Source organism: Nannospalax galili, unplaced genomic scaffold (genome assembly GCF_000622305.1).
Source record: "Nannospalax galili isolate Female #2095 unplaced genomic scaffold, S.galili_v1.0 scaffold1436, whole genome shotgun sequence".
NCBI lineage: Eukaryota > Metazoa > Chordata > Mammalia > Rodentia > Spalacidae > Nannospalax > Nannospalax galili.
In genome coordinates this window covers 544,833-562,265 of record NW_008338997.1, presented here as the reverse complement: position 1 = coordinate 562,265, position 17,433 = coordinate 544,833, and the positions used below count along the sequence as shown (strand labels likewise).

At 48.8% G+C, this 17,433-nt stretch overlaps 1 protein-coding gene across 3 annotated transcripts in view; it reads left to right on the top strand.

Annotated features, from left to right (window-relative positions):
* The window catches only part of Elavl3 (ELAV like RNA binding protein 3), a 29,608-nt gene extending 12,175 nt beyond the window's left edge, over positions 1-17,433 (top strand). The window contains exons 2-7 of one of the 3 annotated variants that reach the window (XM_008833598.1): positions 2,606-2,822; positions 3,017-3,120; positions 12,851-13,004; positions 13,164-13,389; positions 14,796-14,834; positions 17,017-17,433. In XM_008833598.1, the coding sequence (XP_008831820.1) occupies positions 2,606-2,822; positions 3,017-3,120; positions 12,851-13,004; positions 13,164-13,389; positions 14,796-14,834; positions 17,017-17,368 (1,092 nt within the window). In that variant the 3' untranslated portion in view covers positions 17,369-17,433. Of the gene's footprint in view, positions 1-2,602; positions 2,823-3,016; positions 3,121-12,850; positions 13,005-13,163; positions 13,390-14,795; positions 14,835-17,016 lie in introns of all 3 variants that reach the window. The other 2 variants (XM_008833599.1, XM_017798312.1) reach the window with 2 other exon arrangements.

The window sequence follows — 17,433 nt, the reverse complement described above, 5'->3', positions numbered from 1 at the left end:
TTTTATTTTATGTGTATAAGTGTATTGCCTGCATGTATGTGAGTGCACCCACTTCGTGCAATTCCACAGAGGTCAGAAGAGGGCTTGGGATTCCCCTGGAACTGGAGTTAAGGACAGTTCGTAGCCACCATGTGGGTGCTGGGAATCGAACCCAGGTCCTCTGCAAGAGCAGTCAGTGCTCTTAACTGCTGAGCCATCTCTCCAGCCCCCCAACGTATTATTCTTTAAAAAAATATATTTTTTATGGGGCTGGCAGGACAGCCCAACAGGTACAGTGCTTGCCATGCCAGCCTGACAACCTGTGTTCCACCCCCAGATCCCACCTAAAAGTGGAAGGAGAAAACTGACCCCACGAAGGAGTCCTGTGACTTCCATACTAATTCCACGGCATACATGCATACACACCCATGCACACATACATACAAAATAAATAAATACATACATAACCAAAATTTAAATTAAAAAAATGCAAAATAAAGTAAATGCTATATTGTGGACAAGTGTGATATGACATTACTATAATCCCAGCATGGGGAGGTAGGGAGCTGAGACGGGAAGATCTTGAATCTGAGGTGAGCCTCAGTTAAATATTGATACACTGTCTTCTTTTCTTTAAAAGATTTTTTGGATTTTTTAAAAAAATTTTATGTTGTGAGTGTTTCACCTTGCTTGTATGTAAGTGCACCGTGTGCATGCAATACCTGTGAAGGCCAGAAGAGGGCTTCGGAGCCTCTGGAACTGGAGTTATGAATGGTTGTTAGCTGCCCTGTGGGTGCTGGAAACCAAACCTCCTTCCTCTGCAAGAGCAGCCAGTGCTCTTAACTGCTGAGTCATCTCTATAACCCCCCGTCTTTTTTTCTTTCTTTGAGACAGGATCTCATGGTCTTAAACGTACTATGTAGCCATAGATGGCCTTGAATGTCTGATCCTCCTGCCTCTACCTCCCAAGGACTGGGATGACACACCACAGACCCTGTCTTAAAACCAAACCAACACTCGGAAGGCAGGGATCTCTGTAAGTTCAAGGTCAGCCTGGTCTACTAAGGGAGTTCCAAGTTCCAAGTCAGCTGGCGCTACAGGGAAAGGCTGTCACAAAAAGATTTAAAAAAAAAAAAAACAAAAAACAAAAAACCTAAATCAAAGTATTGTATGTGGATATGATCCAATGCTGGGGAACAGCCCTAAAATGGGTAAGGACCTGAGCTCCACCCCAGACCTACAAATAAATGTTATTTGCTATGATTTAGATGAGAGTAGAATGTGCCCTACAAAGATTTGTGTTCCAGGGCTTGGATCTAGTGTGAAAGGGCTGGGAGGTAGTGGAACCTTTAAGAAGTGGGGCCTAGTGGGAGATAATTAGGTCACTGGGGGGCATTACTCTTGGAAGGGATTAATGGAGTTCCCCAGGGACCCTACCCAGTTCTCTTAAGAGCAGATTGTTTTGAGACTGGAGAGATGGCTGAGCAGTTACGAGTGCTTGCTTCTCTTCCAGAGGACCCAAGTTCAGTTCCCAGCACCCATGTTGGGTGCCTCACAATGGTCTGTAACTCCAGCTCCAGTGGATCTGATGCCCCCTCTGGCCTCTGTGAGCAAAGGGTTCACTAACATATACGCAGGGAAAACACTCATACATATAAAATAAAAATAAATGACTCTCAGGGCTGGAGAGATGGCTCAGCGGTTAAAAGCACTGACTGCTCTTGCAGAGGACCCGGATTCGATTCCCAGCACCCACATGTCGGCTACAAACCATCCTTAACTCCAGTTCCAGGGGAACCTGACACCCTCTTCTGACCTCCGCAGCACTGCATGACCTTGGTGCATTCACATATGTGCAAGCAATACACTCATACACGTAAAATAAAAATAACAGGGCCGGGTGTGGTGGCATATGCCTTTAATCCCAGCACTAAAGAAGTAGAGGCAGGCGGATCTCTGTGAGTTCAAGGCCAGCCTGGTCTACATAGCGAGTTCTGGATCTGCTGGGTCTTAAAAAAAAATAATAATAATGATACATTAGCCAGAGAGACAAATGCCTTTAATCCTAGCCCTGAGGAGGCTGAGGCAGAAGGATCAAGAGTTCATAGCCAAGGACCTGGCATGGTGGTGCACGTCTTTAATTCTAGCACTTGGAAGGCAGAGACAGGCAGATCTCTGACTTGGAGGCCAGCCTGGTCTACATAGTGAGTGCCAGCCAACTGGGGCTACAGGGAGACTGTGTCTCAAAAACAAAACACTGTTCATAGCCAGACTGAGTTATATAGTGAGTTCAAGACTAACCTGGGCCACATATTCAGACTAGACTATCTCCAAAACAAAAAAAAACAAAGCTGGATGGGGTGTGGTATTGCATGCCTTTAATCCCAGCACTCAGGAGGCAAAAGTAGGCAGATGTTTGTGAGCCTGGTCTACATACAGAGTCCCAGGCCAGCCAGGACTACATAGTGAGACCCTGTCTCGAAAACCTCCAAAGAAACCTTTGTCCCCTCCTTTAATTAAGCCCATATTAGCCATAACTAATCCATCATACCCAAGCCACTCTTTCCTGCTTGCCCCTGATGATGGGACACGGCGGTGAGCGGGTACGACCTGTTGTCTCCAGCAGATACTGGGGGCCATGGAGTCTCAGGTGGGGGGGGGCCCGGCTGGCCCGGCCCTGCCCAACGGGCCACTCCTTGGGACAAACGGAGCCACTGATGACAGCAAGACCAACCTCATCGTCAACTACCTACCCCAGAACATGACCCAGGATGAGTTCAAGAGTCTTTTTGGCAGCATCGGGGACATCGAGTCCTGCAAGTTGGTTCGGGATAAGATCACAGGTGTGACTCTTCCTGACATGGGGTTCTGGCGGGGCACAGGGGTGGGGATAGCCTTGGGAACACAGGTTTCTGTTGGTGGGGTATCTCAAGACTGCTGGAGTCAGGTGGCTCTTAGGGGTACAGGTTGTCATGGGAAGGGGGCTTGGAATTTGAGGAGGACCAGCCAGGGTGGTTACTCCTGGTTTTCCCCACAGGGCAAAGCCTGGGCTATGGGTTTGTGAACTACTCGGACCCCAATGATGCCGACAAAGCCATCAACACCCTCAATGGCCTCAAATTGCAGACAAAAACCATCAAGGTGAGTGTCCCCACATTGTGTGGCTACCTGTTCTTCATCACCGTCCCCTCCACTGTCCCCTGACCCTACTGTCATCCCCTTCACTCTCAAGGGCTTTAGGATCTCTCTCTAGTCACCTGACTTTCCTACCCTAAATTTGTTTCTTCACCCATCAAGGTGAGAGAATGTTACTTTTTTCTGGTTCTCTTTTATTTATTTTGATTTTATGTGTACAAGTGTTTTGCCTGAAAGTATGTAAATACACCATGTGTGTATAATGCCCACAGAGGCCAGAGAGGCATTGGATCCAGTGGAACCAGAGTTACAGATACTTATTAGCCACGTGTGGGTGGTGGGAACTGAACTGGGGTCGTCTGCAAGAGTAGTTAGTGCTCCTAACTGCTGAGTCAGCTCTCCAGCCTTGGGAGTATTACAATTTTATTTTATCATTTTGTGTGTGTATATAAGTCGGAGGCCAATTTGTAGGAGTTGGTTCTCTGCTTCCACTGTGTGGGTCCCAGGGATTGAACTTGGGTCCCAGGGCTTGGCTCTAAGCTCCTTTGCTCACTGAACCATCCCCTCTGGTTTAAGAATATACATATATCAACAATTAAGTCTCTGGAAAACTTGAGGAATCTGCCAGGCCCAAGCCTAGGTCAAAGTGATGGGAGTAAGGCGGGGAGGTGTCCGCATGGGCAGGGCCCCTCTTTTTCTTTGTCCTGGAAAAGGGGGTGGGGGCCCATCTACCATCTGGAATCTAATTAGGATCTGGGGAGGGGCGGGGTTAGGGGCAGCCCTTCCCCCACAGCCTTCCCTTTCACCAGCTCCAGCTGGAACTCTGTGAGCCCAGGATCCCTTAGTGGGGGTCACCATGGAAACGTCCCTCTCTAAATCTGCCTGGGGGGTGTTTGGGCTCTGCCCTTCAAATCTGTTCAAGGACCCCTGGGAAGTGTAGGAATCTTTTCCTCTCCCTGATGTGTGGGAGTTGGGGGGAAGATTGTACCTACCCAATGAACCTGTCTCTGGTCAGTCGGTTCCAGAAGCCCCAGGTGGCACAAGGGAGGACCTCGGTAGTTATAAGTATATGAGGGGTGTATAAGACAGTAGATAGTAACTTGGTGGTTGTGTGACAAAGTATCTCTATGCAAGTGTGTGATGTCAGATGGGTCTGGGTAGTTAAAGTTGGAGGCATGGAACTAGAAATGAGTCTCAGTAAGAGAGTGCTTGCCCAGCACACACACACACACACACACACACACACACACACCCCACACCCAACAATCTTTAATAGCAGCACTCAGTAAGTGAAGGCAGGCAGATCTCTGTGAGATTGAGGTTAGCTTGGTCTGCATAGTGTGTTCCAGGCCAGTCAGAGCTACATAGTGAGGTCTTTTCTCAAAAACAACAAACAAACAAATGATTAGGGGTAGGGTCTGGGGAGATCGTTCAGTCACGTGTCCTGCATTGGGGACCTGTGTTTGAGTCCTAAGAACCCTAGTGAAAAATCAAGGTTTGGTGGCTCACATGTGTAATCCACGTTCTGGAAAGGTGGAGACAGACAGATTCCAGGAACACTGGTTACCCAGCCAAGTCTACTTGGCAAGTTCCAGTTCCCAATGAGAGACCCTGTCTCAGAAACAAGGGGGACGGTCCCTGAACAATGATACCTAAAGTTGACCCTGGGCCTAAACAGGAACATAAACACACCAAACACACCATACACACACAGACACAGACACAGACACACACACACACACACACAGACACACACGATCTAGGGACTTGGAGTTGGAACTCAGTGGGTAGAGTGCTTGCCTAGCATGCACAAAGCCCTGAATTGCATCCTAGCACTGCATAAACTGGGCATGGTGGTGCGTGCCTGTCATCCCAGCACTGAGGAGGTAGAGGCAGGAGGATCAGGAGTCATCCTTAGCTACAAAGCAAGTTCAAAGCCAGCCTGGGCTACAAGAGACCCTGTCTCAAAAAACAAAATGTGTCCCTCTGTGTAGAACCTATGTTTGTGTGACTTGTGACATTGCAACTCTAGCTGTGACCTCAAGTGTGTACCTTGGGTGTGTCTGGTTGCAACAGGATCTTTTTTTTTTTAATTTTTATTGTACGTATATGAGTGTTTTACCTTCATGTATGTAAATTCACCATACGCATGCGGTACCCACTGAGGCCAGAAGAGGGCATGGGCACCCCCGGAACTGGACTTACAGAAGGTTGTCAGCTGTTGTGTGCTGGAATGGGTGCTGGGAACCAAACGTGGGTCCTCTGCGAGAGCAGAGCCATCTCTCCAGCCCCACAGCAGGATTTTAGTGGGTCGTGGTTTGGCTTCGTGGGCTGTCTACCTGGCCTGACATGGGTGTGACAGACGCCTCATTGTTTTCTTGTTGTCATTCTGGAAGACCTCATGTCATTGTGCACTTGGTGGTGGTTTTGAGACACCCTCTTGCTGGTTTTGTCTCAGAGGCTGTCACTGCAGGCCTGTAGGTTTGTGCCCTGAAACAGTGTTGGTCAGTCCTAACTGCTGTCCTGGCAGATTCAGACAAAAATATTTCCATGCACCAGGTCCCATCCTGCCATAGAGAGTATGAAGAACTCAGACCATACCATTCAGGACACTACAACTCAGAGGGATGGAAAAGGCTGAGGATATGGCTCAGTGTGTAAAGCACTTGCAGCAAACCTCGAGGACCTGAGTTCAAATCCCCAGAACCCACGCAAAGGCAGACAATGTAGTGAGCATCTGTAATCCAGAGTATCTTCTTGGAGATAAGACAGGGAGACAGGAGAGTCCCGGAAGCTCGTGGGCACTCTCAGCTGAGAGCAGTGTTCCCACCTGGGTGTGGTGGCACACACCTTTAATGAAAGCACTTGGGAGGCAGAGACAGGCACATCTCTGTGAGTTTGAAGCCAGCCTGGGCTACATAGAAAATTCCAGGCCAGCCACTACTCTGTGCATCACAGAACCCATAACCTAAGAGCTGAGCTGGGAGTGGTGGCACGTGTCTATATCACCATCACTCAAGAGTCTGAGGCAGGAGCATTGCTTCAACTTCCAGCTTAGCCAGGGTCATAAAGTGAGACCTTATCTTACACACACACAAACACACAAAAATAAATATGTATCCCAAAGCCCTGGCTTCCCTTCCTGTCACTCCTAAATCTAACTCATAGCACCAGACCTTACCCCTCAAAACTCACATTCCCATAATTGAGTCAGAAAACTCTCAAACACATGGGTGCAATTTTTAAATTATTTTTTGGTGGGTGGCTGGAGAGTTTGCTCAGTGGTTAAGACCACTTGTTCTTACAGAAAACCCAGGTTCAGTTCCCAGCACCTGCATGGTGGCTAACAACCGTCTGTAACTCTAGTTCCAGAGGATCCAACACTCTCTTCTGGCCTCTCCTGAGCATTGCATACATATGGTGCACTTACATACATGCAGGCAAAACAATCATACACCTAAAATAAAAATAATAAATAATAAATTTAAAATTATTTTTTAGTGAGAAAATTTTTTTTCTTACTATTTAGCCCTGGCTGTCCTGGAACTCACTATGGAGACCAGGCTGGCCTCTAACTCACAGAGATCCACCTCCTCTACCTCTTGAGAGCTGGGAGTAAATGTGTGCACCACCACACCTGGTTATTTTTTTAGTATTTTGATTATAGTTAGCTCTTTCCTTCTTCCTATTTTTTTTTCAAACTTTAAGACCATGTTTCATGTAGTCCAGGCTGGACTCATACTAGATATATAGCTGAAGATGACATTGAACTTCTGATCCTCCTTCCTCTATCTCCCCCTGTGGGGATTACAAGGATGTACCACTGTGCCCAGTTTGTGGGGTGCTGGGGATCAAACCTGCGTGCTAGGTGAGTGCTCTATTCCTTGAGTCACAGCCTTAGTCCTAGTTACTTCTTTTCCAAAATTTGCTACGTTTATTGTGTGCTTATGTGTGTGGGTGTGAATGGCACACATGCATGTAGAGGTCAGTTCTCTCCTTCCACCATGTGGGTCTCAGGAATTGAACTGGGGTCCTCAGACTTGGTAGCAAGCGCCTTACCTGCTGAGTCATCTCACTGGCTCCTAATTTGTGATGGAGCCACCATACCACCACTGCTCCACACAGATGCCAGACCGTGACCCCTATCTACCCAGAGCTTGGAGGTTCTGTAGAAGAAGCAACCGAAAGAAGGTTGGGGGAGCTCAAGACCTCTCCAACAGCAGGGGTGGATCACTGCATTGGTCCTTATGGACGAGGCCTCTGCAGTCAGTCTCCAGGACATGGATAAACACACAGTGAGCTGGGGTCCCACAGTATGCTGCTTTGTACTTGGACCTTTCTTTCCCCAACCTCAGAGTACTCTCCAGCGTCTGGGCGTTGTAAATGTCCACATCCACTGTTTTTGTTACTGCTTTGTTTGGTGTTATTTTTTAAATGAAATTTAAAAAAAATTATTATTTTTAATTTTTTGTAGGATTAATTTTATCATGTGTATTTTACATGCCTGCATGTATGTAAGTGTACCACATGCATGCAATGCTCAGGAAAGGCCAGAGAGGGTGTCAGATGCCCTGGAACTGGTACAGAAGGTTGCTAGCTGCCGTGTAGTACGGGACCTGAAGCAGGTTCTCTGGAAGAGCAGCCAGTGCTCTTAACCACTGAGTCAGGTCTCCAGCCCCTTGGAGGAAATTTTTTTAGACAGGGTCTATCTAAGCATCTCTGGAACTCGCTAGGTAGTCCAGGCAGGCCTTGGGCTCAAGCTCACAGAGTGCTGGAGTTAAGTACCTACTTTTTTTTAGGGGGGGGTCTTTTTGAGACAGGATCTCCCTGTAGCCCCAGCTGGCCTGAACTCACTATGTAGACCAGGCTGGCCTTGAACTCACAGAGATCTGTCTGTTTCTGCCTCCCAAGCGCTGGGATTAAAGGCCTGTCCCACCACGCCCAGCTGTACCCACCATTTTTAAGCAGCTGCACAGTCTCATTGTTAGGGTACATTCTTATTAATGACACAAATGCTAAGATGGAACTGATGTGTATGGAATTCACTTAAAAATGCCTGATATAGGGCACTAAATGACTGCTAAGATGACTCAGCAGGTAAAGGTACTTGCAGCCAAGCCTGATCACCTGAGTTTGATCCTTGGGTCCCACATGATGGTAGGAGAGAACTGACTCCCACAAGTTGTCTTCTGACCTCCACACATACATCTATTCAGGCGCACACACACACTCACACACACACACACACACACAGAGTAAATGTAAGAATTTTTTTTTTTAAGCGCAGTAGAGGTGGGACTAATAGGAAGGACCTTTCAACTGAGGGGAGGAGAGTTTCTATGATGAGGGGTAGGAAGCGTGAGTCAGAGCTTTGGTCTCACTCTGAACTTGAACTCCAGGCCATCCTCCTGTTGCATCCACCCGTGTTGGGTTTACAGGCATGAACCACCACACCATGCAGGAAGACACTTCCAAACAGCAAACAGCAGGTGGAAAGGTCCTGAGGCTGAACGTGCCTGGTGTATCTGTGGTGAAGAAAAGAGACCCTGGGGCTGGAGAGAGAGTGCAGAGGTTAAGAGCACTGGCTGTTCTTGCAGAGGACCTGGGTTTGAATCCCAGAACCCACATGGCTGCTAACAACTCAGCTACAGCCTCAGTCTATAAACTCTTCCAAACGCTTTGCATACTATTCCGTCACGTCTTTGCCCTCGTCTCCCTCACTTCGCTCCTCCCCATGCCTTCCTCAGATTCAGTTACCTGGGTCTCTTTTCTTTCTTTTTTTAAAAAATTATTTAATCATTTCTTTATTTTTATTTTATGTATATGAGTGTTAACGCCTGCATACATGTAGCTTAGTGGTACAGCATTTTTCTAACATGTGAAAGGCCCTGGGTTCAGTCCCCAAAACTACACACACACACACACACACACACACACACACACACACACACATATACACACACGCAAGCACACACACACAGAAGGACTTGGGCTGGAAGATGGCTCAGCAGGTAAAGTGCTTGCTGCCAAGCCTGATGACCTGAGTTCAATCCTCAGGACCCTATACATGGTGGAAGGAGAGAACCGACTCACCAAGTTGTCCTCTTACTTCCGCATGTGTACCATGGCACATGTATATACATGCACACACACATACACACACACACACACACACCCTAAGAAAAAAAAATTTTGAGGCAGGGTCTCCCTATAGCCCCAACTGACCTGGAACTCGATATGTAGACCAGGCTGGCCTTGAATTCACACAGAGCTGCTTGCCTCCTCCTCCCGAGTGCTGGAACTAAAGGTGTGGATTTTTTATTTTTTTAAAGGCTGGCTGTGGTGGCGCACGCCATTAATCCCAGCACTTGGGAGGCAGAGGCAGGCAAATCTCTGTAAGTTCAAGACCAGCCTGGTCTACCTAGCAAGTTCCAGGACAGCTGGGGTCATAGGGAGACCCTGTCTCAAAAAAGACCAAAAAAAAAAAAAAAGTCTTTAACGGTAAGGCAAAGAAAGGTGGGAGCCCTGGGGAATTCAATGCAGAGGGCTCACAGGCACCCTGAGGCTGCTGGCAGGGGGATAGACTGGAGGCTGAGCTTGGAAACTGTGATCCACGGCTGAGGCTGGACAAAAAGTAGAAGAATGTGTGTAATCTGGCGGCAGAAATCAGATATTGGCAGGTTTTCTCATTTAAATCTTCTGTGTGGATTTGTGTGTGTGTGTGTGTGTGTGTGTGTGTGTGTGTGTGTGTGAATTTGTGTTTGTGTGAAGGCATTAGATCCCCTGGAAATGGAGTTATAGACAGTTAGCTGCCATGTGGATACTGGGAACCAAACTTGGGCCCTCTGTAAGAGCAGTCAGAGCTCTTAACTGCTAAGCTAGTTCTCCAGTCTCTCTCTCTCTCTCTCTCTCTCTCTCTCTCTCTCTCAACTTTTTTGAGACAGGGTCTCCCTGTAGCCTCAGCTGGCCTTGAACTCAGAGATCTGCCTGCCTCTGCCTCCTCCTTTTCTCTTTTTAAATTCTTACTGGCTAGGTGTAGTGACACACACAACTTTAATCCCAGTACCCAAGAGTCAGAAGCAGGTGGAGCTCTGTGAGTTCCGGGTCAGTCTGGTCTACAGAACAAGTTCCAGGCCAGCCAGGGCTACAGAGTGAGACCCTGTTCCAAAACAAAACTCATTTTGTGTGTGACTATGTGGGCTCAAGTATATATGCATGTGCCTCTTTGTGTGCCTGTGAGAGTGTGTGTGTGTGTGTGTGTGTGTAGGCCAGAGGTCTATTTTGGTGGTACTGTGTTGCTCCTCAGGAGCCATCACTTTGAGTTATTTTAATTTTTAAAAAATTTTTATTTTTATTTTATGTGTATGTGTGTATTGCTGCATGTAGGTAAGTGCACCCATGTCGTGCAATGCCCGCGGAGGTCAGAAGAGACTGTCGGATCCCCTGGGACTGGAGTTAAGTACACTTGTTAGCTGCCATGTGGGTGCTGGGATTCGAACCCAGGTCTTCTGCAAGAACAACCAGTGTTCTTAACCACTGAGCCATCTCTCCAGCCCGTGGGGTTTTTTTGTTTGTTTGTTTTTTTAAATAAAAACTCAACTCGGGGCTGGAGAGATGGCTCAGCAGTTAAGAGCACTGACTGCTCTTGCAGAGGACCCAGGTTCAATTCCCAGCATCCACATGGAGGCTAAGAACATTCCTTAACTCCAGTTCCAGGGGAATCCAAAGCCCTCTTCTGACCTCCGTGGCATTGCACAACACAGGTGCACTCACATACATGCAGGCAATACACTCGTATGCATAAAATTTATAAAAAATAATAAAAATAAATAAATAGCCAGGCATGGTGGCGCACGCCTGTAGTCCCAGTACTTGGGAGGCAGAGGCAGGCGGATCTCTGTGAGTTCTAGGCCAGCCTGGTCTACATAGTGAGTTCCAGGACAGCTGGGGCTACAGGGAGACCCTGTCTCAAAAAGACCAAAAAAAAAAGATCAAAAATAAATAAGTAAAATAGAGCCAGTCATGGTGGTACACACCTTTAGTCTCAGCAGAGGCAACCTGGTCTACATAGAGACTTCCAGGCCAGCCAGAGATACATAATGAGACCCTGTCTCAAAACAAAACATCTCAAAATTTATTTTTATTTATTAGTGTGTATGTGTGTGTGTATGTGATGCATATGTGTGTATGTGGATGCTCATGTACGACCATGTGGGTGTGGAGGTCCGAGGACAAACTTTGGGAGTTTGTTCTCTCCTACCATGTGTTCTTGGAATCAAACTCAGGTCTTTAGTCTTTCACAGGAAGCGCTCTTACCCTCTGAGCCTTCTCAACAACCCACATGGCTTTAAAACAATTTTTGAGACAGAGTCTCCCTGTAGCCCCAGCTGTCCTGGAACTCACTATGTAGACCAGGCTGGCCTTGAACTCACAGAGATCTGCCTGCCTCTGCCTCCCAAGTGCTGGGACTAAAGGCGTGCGCCACCATGCCCAGCCTATCTCTTTTTAAAAAAATATTTTATTTATTACTTTTATTTTATGGGTATGTGTGTATTGCCTGCATGTAGTAAGTGCACCCATGTAGTGCAATGCCAGCAGAAGACAGAAGAGGCTATCAGATCCCTTGGAACTGGAGTTACGGACAGTTAGCTGCCATGTGGGTGCTGGGAATTGAACACGGGTCTTCTGCAAGAACAACCAGTGTTCTTAACCACTGAGCCATCTCTCCAGTCCTTATTTATGTCTTTTGAGACAGGATCTCCCTGTGGCATCTAACTCAGGTCCTCATCAAACTCAACTATCTCCCCAGTCTTTTTTTTTTTTGGTCTTTTTGAGACAGGGTCTCCCTGTAGCCCCAGCTGTCCTGGAACTTACTATGCAGACCAGGCTGGTCTTGAACTCACAGAGATCCGCCTGCCTCTGCCTCCCAAGTGCTGGGATTAAAGGCACGTGTTGCTATGCCTGGCTACCTCCTGTGTTTTTCTTTGGTTGAGACAGTATCTTAAGAAACCCAGGCTGGGGGCTGGAGAGATGGCTCAGCGGTTAAGAGCACTGACTGCTCTTGCAGAGGACCTGGGTTCAATTTCCAGCACCCACATGGCGGCTATGAACTGTTCTTAACTCCAGTTCCAGGGAAATCCAAAGCCCTCTTCTGATCTCTGCCACATTGCATGACACGGATTCACTCACGTACATGCAGGCAATCCACTCAAACACATAAAAAAAATAATAAATAAAAAAAAAATTTTTTTTTGGTCTTTTTGAGACAGGGTCTCCCTGTAGCCCCAGCTGGCCTGGAACTCACTGTGTAGACCAGGCTGGCCTTGAACTCACGGAGATCCACCTGCCTCTGCCTCCCAAGTACTTGGACTACAGGCATGCGCCACCACACCTGGCATAAATAAAATATTTTTTAAAAAAGAAAGAAAGAAACCCAGGCTAGCCTTGAACTTTGTATATTAGAGGATGACCTTGAACTTCTGGTCCTCTACGTCCTGGATACAGGGATGACAGGCATGAGCACCCCTCCGGGTTTATTCAGTGCTAAGGCTAAAACCCAGGGCTTCATGCAGGTTAGGCAGGCACTCTACCCACTGAACCCCAGCCCTGAGGGATATGTTGAATGAGCTGGTGGGTGTGGGGACATCTCTGAGGTTCGGTGTGGGTTTCTGTGGACTCTCGCTGTCTCTCCTCTAGTCTGTCTTCACCCATTGTGTTCGTCCCACCCCCTTTCCAGGTGTCCTATGCCCGCCCCAGTTCTGCATCCATCCGGGATGCTAACTTGTATGTCAGTGGCCTCCCCAAAACCATGAGTCAGAAGGAGATGGAACAGCTGTTCTCACAATATGGCCGAATCATCACTTCTAGAATCCTCGTGGACCAGGTCACAGGTCAGGATGCTGGGGTGACAGGTGCAGTCCACAGGGGTTGCCCAGGTGCCATCCAAACAAAGCTGTAATTGGAGGTGGGGGGTACAGGAGGTAGAAGAGGGGAGAGTCACAGGAGAAGGACAGGATGGCCCATGACAGAAGCCCTAACACTCCTGGCAGGTGTCTCTCGGGGTGTGGGATTCATCCGCTTCGACAAGAGGATTGAAGCTGAAGAGGCCATCAAGGGATTGAACGGGCAGAAGCCACTGGGCGCCGCTGAACCCATCACAGTCAAGTTTGCTAACAATCCGAGTCAGAAGACAGGGCAGGCCTTGCTCACCCACCTGTACCAGTCCTCTGCCCGGCGCTATGCGGGTCCCCTGCACCATCAGACACAGCGCTTCCGGTGAGCCTGAGTCCCCAGACCCCCAGGCCAGGGGCCTGCGGTGGCTTCTGCAGGGAGGAGGGGTGCAGGGACACCCCAGCACAGAGAGCAGGGAAGAGCAGCTGCCCAACGCAGGCTCTTGCATGTAGCAGGTGCTCCACATGTGTGGGCCACTACAGTTGGCATGGAGACAGCTAATTGAGGCCCAACTGTGGCTCGTTCATACTCTCTCACTCCATCTGTCTTTCTCTGCCATTCTCTCTTTTTATCTCTCCATCTCTCTCTCTCCCTGTCTCTCCCATTTCTCTCTGTCTGACTCTCTCCCTGTCTCTGTCTCTCTCTCTCTCTTTCAGTGTGTATTTCTCACCCCGTCTCTGTGTGCCTCTGTCTGTGTCTCGGTCTCGGTCTCTTGCTGTCTCTTTGCTCTGTATTCATTCACGTGTTCCTACCTCTGTCTCTCTGTCTCTGTGTCTCTTTCTCTCTCTGTCTCTCCGTTTCTCTCTTTCTGGCTCTCTGGCTCTTTCTTGCTCGGTTCTTATCTCTTCCTACTTCTCTCTCTGTCTCTCTGGCTCTCTCTGTGTGTCTCTCCTCTGTTGCTGTCTGCCTTTTTTTCTGCCCCGTCTCTCTCTATCTTCATCTCTCTGACTCTGTGTCTCTGTCTGTCCTCTGTTCCTGTCTGCCATTCTTTCTGACTCTGACTCTGTCTCTCTCCGTGTTTCTCTCTGTTGCTGTCTGTGTCCCTGTGCATATGTGGATCTCTGTCTCTCTGTCTCTCCCCCTCTGCTGCTCTTCACCTTTCTGTCTGTTTCTGTCTCTGTCTCTTATATTTGGCTCCTATGGTCCATGCCTCAGTTTCCTCATGGATAACCTTACCACCAAACATTTGCTGAGCAGCTATTCTGTGCTGGTCATGTCATATAGTGTGTGCTGTGGTAATCAGATCAGAAGAGAGGGAGTCCTGTCCCATTCCACTGAGATCTTCTCAGCTCACACAAGAGATTTCCCAGGTCAAAACAAACAAACAATACATGAACAGGATCTGGAGTGGCAGGAGGACAGGGCGCTCCCATAGACCTGGGGGAACCATGCAAGTTGCCCCTTGTAGGCTCAGCAGTGGGGGAAGCTCCCTGTGGCTGTACTGTCATTGTCATGCAGGCTCCTCTTAAGCCAGACATCCCAGTCCCGGAGTAGGTGGACCCTGTGGGCAGCCAGGAGGGGGAGGATGTGGAGAGTTCAGGCTGGGTAGCAGCAGGGCAGGCGGTGCCAAAGCGAATGAAGTTCCGTGCCAGGCAGTGTCCAGTCGGCCTGGGCGCGGGAAGCGGGGGCAGGGCCCTGCTGCAGGCCGTGGGGGCAGGGAGAGCCGGCTGTCACATCACAGCCTGGGGACAGGCCACCAGCCACCCTGACCGATGCTTCTGTCTCCACAGGCTGGACAATTTGCTGAACATGGCCTATGGTGTCAAGAGGTAACAGTGCCCCTGCCCTGCTGCCCCCATCCCCTACTGTCCCCTTGTCTTTTTTACCCTCCCCCTGGTCCTGCATGCACCTTATCTCCAGGATAACTGGTTAACCATCTCTGCCTGTGTCTAGGAACAGGATAACCCTCAAGACAAGGAGCATTAGTAAACATCTAGAAAGAGTGGATACAGAATGTGGGACGCAGAGGGCCGTCTGAGGCGCCTGCAGGTCTCTTTGTCGTCTCAATAAAAGGGGGAGTGAAATCACGCCCACCAGCACCCATAGACCTTTGAGGCCTACCCACTGCCAGTTACTGTTTGTGTTTGGGACAGAACCCAGGGCCTTCCAAATGTTAGGCCTCTGCTCTGCCACTGAGCCACATCCCCAGCCCCTGACTCGGGGTTTCTAGGCAGGGGCTCTGAGTCATGCCCCCATCCATCTGCAACCATTGCTGGTTTTGTCAGTTACAGAATGATCACCTCCTTCCTCAGAGTCATATGAACCCTAAACCCTCCCCACTTTGTCTGTATCCCTGATTTTGTGAAAGTTTCAATGTTTATTACATCACAAGGTGTTGGGAGCATGTTGTATTAGAAGCCTGGGCTTGGGGCCGGAGTGGCCAAGCCAGACTTGTCCCCTCTTGGAAATGAATCAGAGACAGAGCACTGTGCTTGGCACATAGCAAGAGTTCAATAAAAGGCAGGCCTTGCATGAGTATTGCCACCGACACTCCTGGTCTTATGATGTGGAATTGGGTGATGGTTAGGGCCATGCAAGGGCAACATAAGGGTGAGTGGAGACCCAGAAGAGCCCGGGCCATCAGCGCTCAGACTTGCAGGTAATCTGGCATGGGGAGTAGCCTCTGCAAAGGCTCAGAGGAGGGAGCAAGTCCCTCACCACCAAAGCAAAATGGTGGAGACTCTCAAGAATCCTCCCAGAAAGCTGAGTGATCTAATCCTGATGGTGAGCAAACCAGTGGGAAATGGGTGGAGTCAAGTCCAGACATCATTAATTCAGTCAACAGATACTTCTAGAATGTCTTCTAGGTAGTATTCTAGGGCTGGGCCATCCCTGGGGAGAAACTCTTGCAGGGATCATAATACTCAATACAGTTGTCCCCTTATTTATTACGGATACTTCCCCTGTGGATTCATGAAACATGTTGGACATGGAAGGCTATGTGAATTTTATATTTTATGTAGTTAAATTCCTATTTCTCTTATTTATTTGGAGTTTTGTTTATTTTATGCATCTCATTTGTTTTAAAGTCTATTTTTATAGCTGGACATGATGATGTATGTACACTTTTAAACCCGGCACTCAGGAGGCAGAGAGAGATCTCTGTGAGATTGAGGCCAGCCTGATCTACATAGCAAGTTCTAGGCCACCTGGGGCTACAGGGAGACCCTGTCTCAAAATACAATAATGTGTGTGTGTGTGTGTGTGTGTGTGTGTGTGTGTGTGTGTGTGTATGTTGCCTATGGAAACCAGAAGAGTGTTGGGATCCCATGGAGCTACAGTTGTGAGCCATCTGATGTGGGTGATGGGAACCAAACTTAGGTCCTCTGGAAGAACAGTATGTGCTCTTAAACACTGAGCCATCTCTCCAGCCCCTGGCTAGTTTTTTGTTTTGTTTTTGTTTTTAAGTTGTGCTGGGGTTAAAGGTGTGTGCCACTAGGCTCAGCCTGTGGTGTTTTTGTTTTTTTGAGACAGGACATCATTCTGTAACCTAGGATGAGCTCAAAGTCACAGCAATTCTCTTGTCTCCGTTCACCAAGTGCTGTGATTTCAGGCATGAGCTTCCACAGCCATCTTATATATCTAGCAGTCTCTTTATTTGACAGAGTCTACACAGTGAGTTCAAGGCTAGCCTGGAATACAGGAAAGGATTAAAGTTAAGGGAGAAGACAGCCTAGGGAAGGGCTGACATCAGTGGAGCCCAGGACCAGGCAGGGCCAGAGGCTGGTCATGAACTCAGGCTAAAGATGACACTTAGAACAGAACCAGGGGAGTCAGTGTGGGAGTCAAGGTGGGGCTGCAGGTCAGGGGCTGGTGTCTCAGGTGGGGTCAAAGAATGAGGTCATGAGATCACAGGCAACAGGAGCCTTGGTGTGTGGGGGGGGTCTCCCGATGGTGGGGATCAAAGGCATGCTGGGGGTCAGGGCAGAGCCCGCGTGACCCCCAAAGTAGTCCCCTGTCGCTCATCGCCAGGTTCTCCCCGATCGCCATCGACGGCATGAGTGGCCTGGCGGGCGTGGGTCTGTCTGGAGGGGCGGCAGGTGCCGGCTGGTGCATCTTTGTGTACAACCTTTCCCCGGAGGCTGATGAGAGCGTGCTGTGGCAGCTGTTCGGGCCCTTCGGGGCGGTCACCAACGTCAAGGTCATCCGAGATTTCACCACCAACAAGTGCAAGGGCTTTGGCTTCGTCACCATGACCAACTACGATGAGGCAGCCATGGCCATCGCCAGCCTGAATGGATATCGCCTCGGTGAACGCGTGCTGCAGGTGTCGTTCAAGACTAGCAAACAGCACAAGGCCTGAGCATCCTTCCGAGCCCTCCCTCCCCGGGCAGCAGAGAGAGAGAGAGAGAGAGAGAGAGAGAGAGA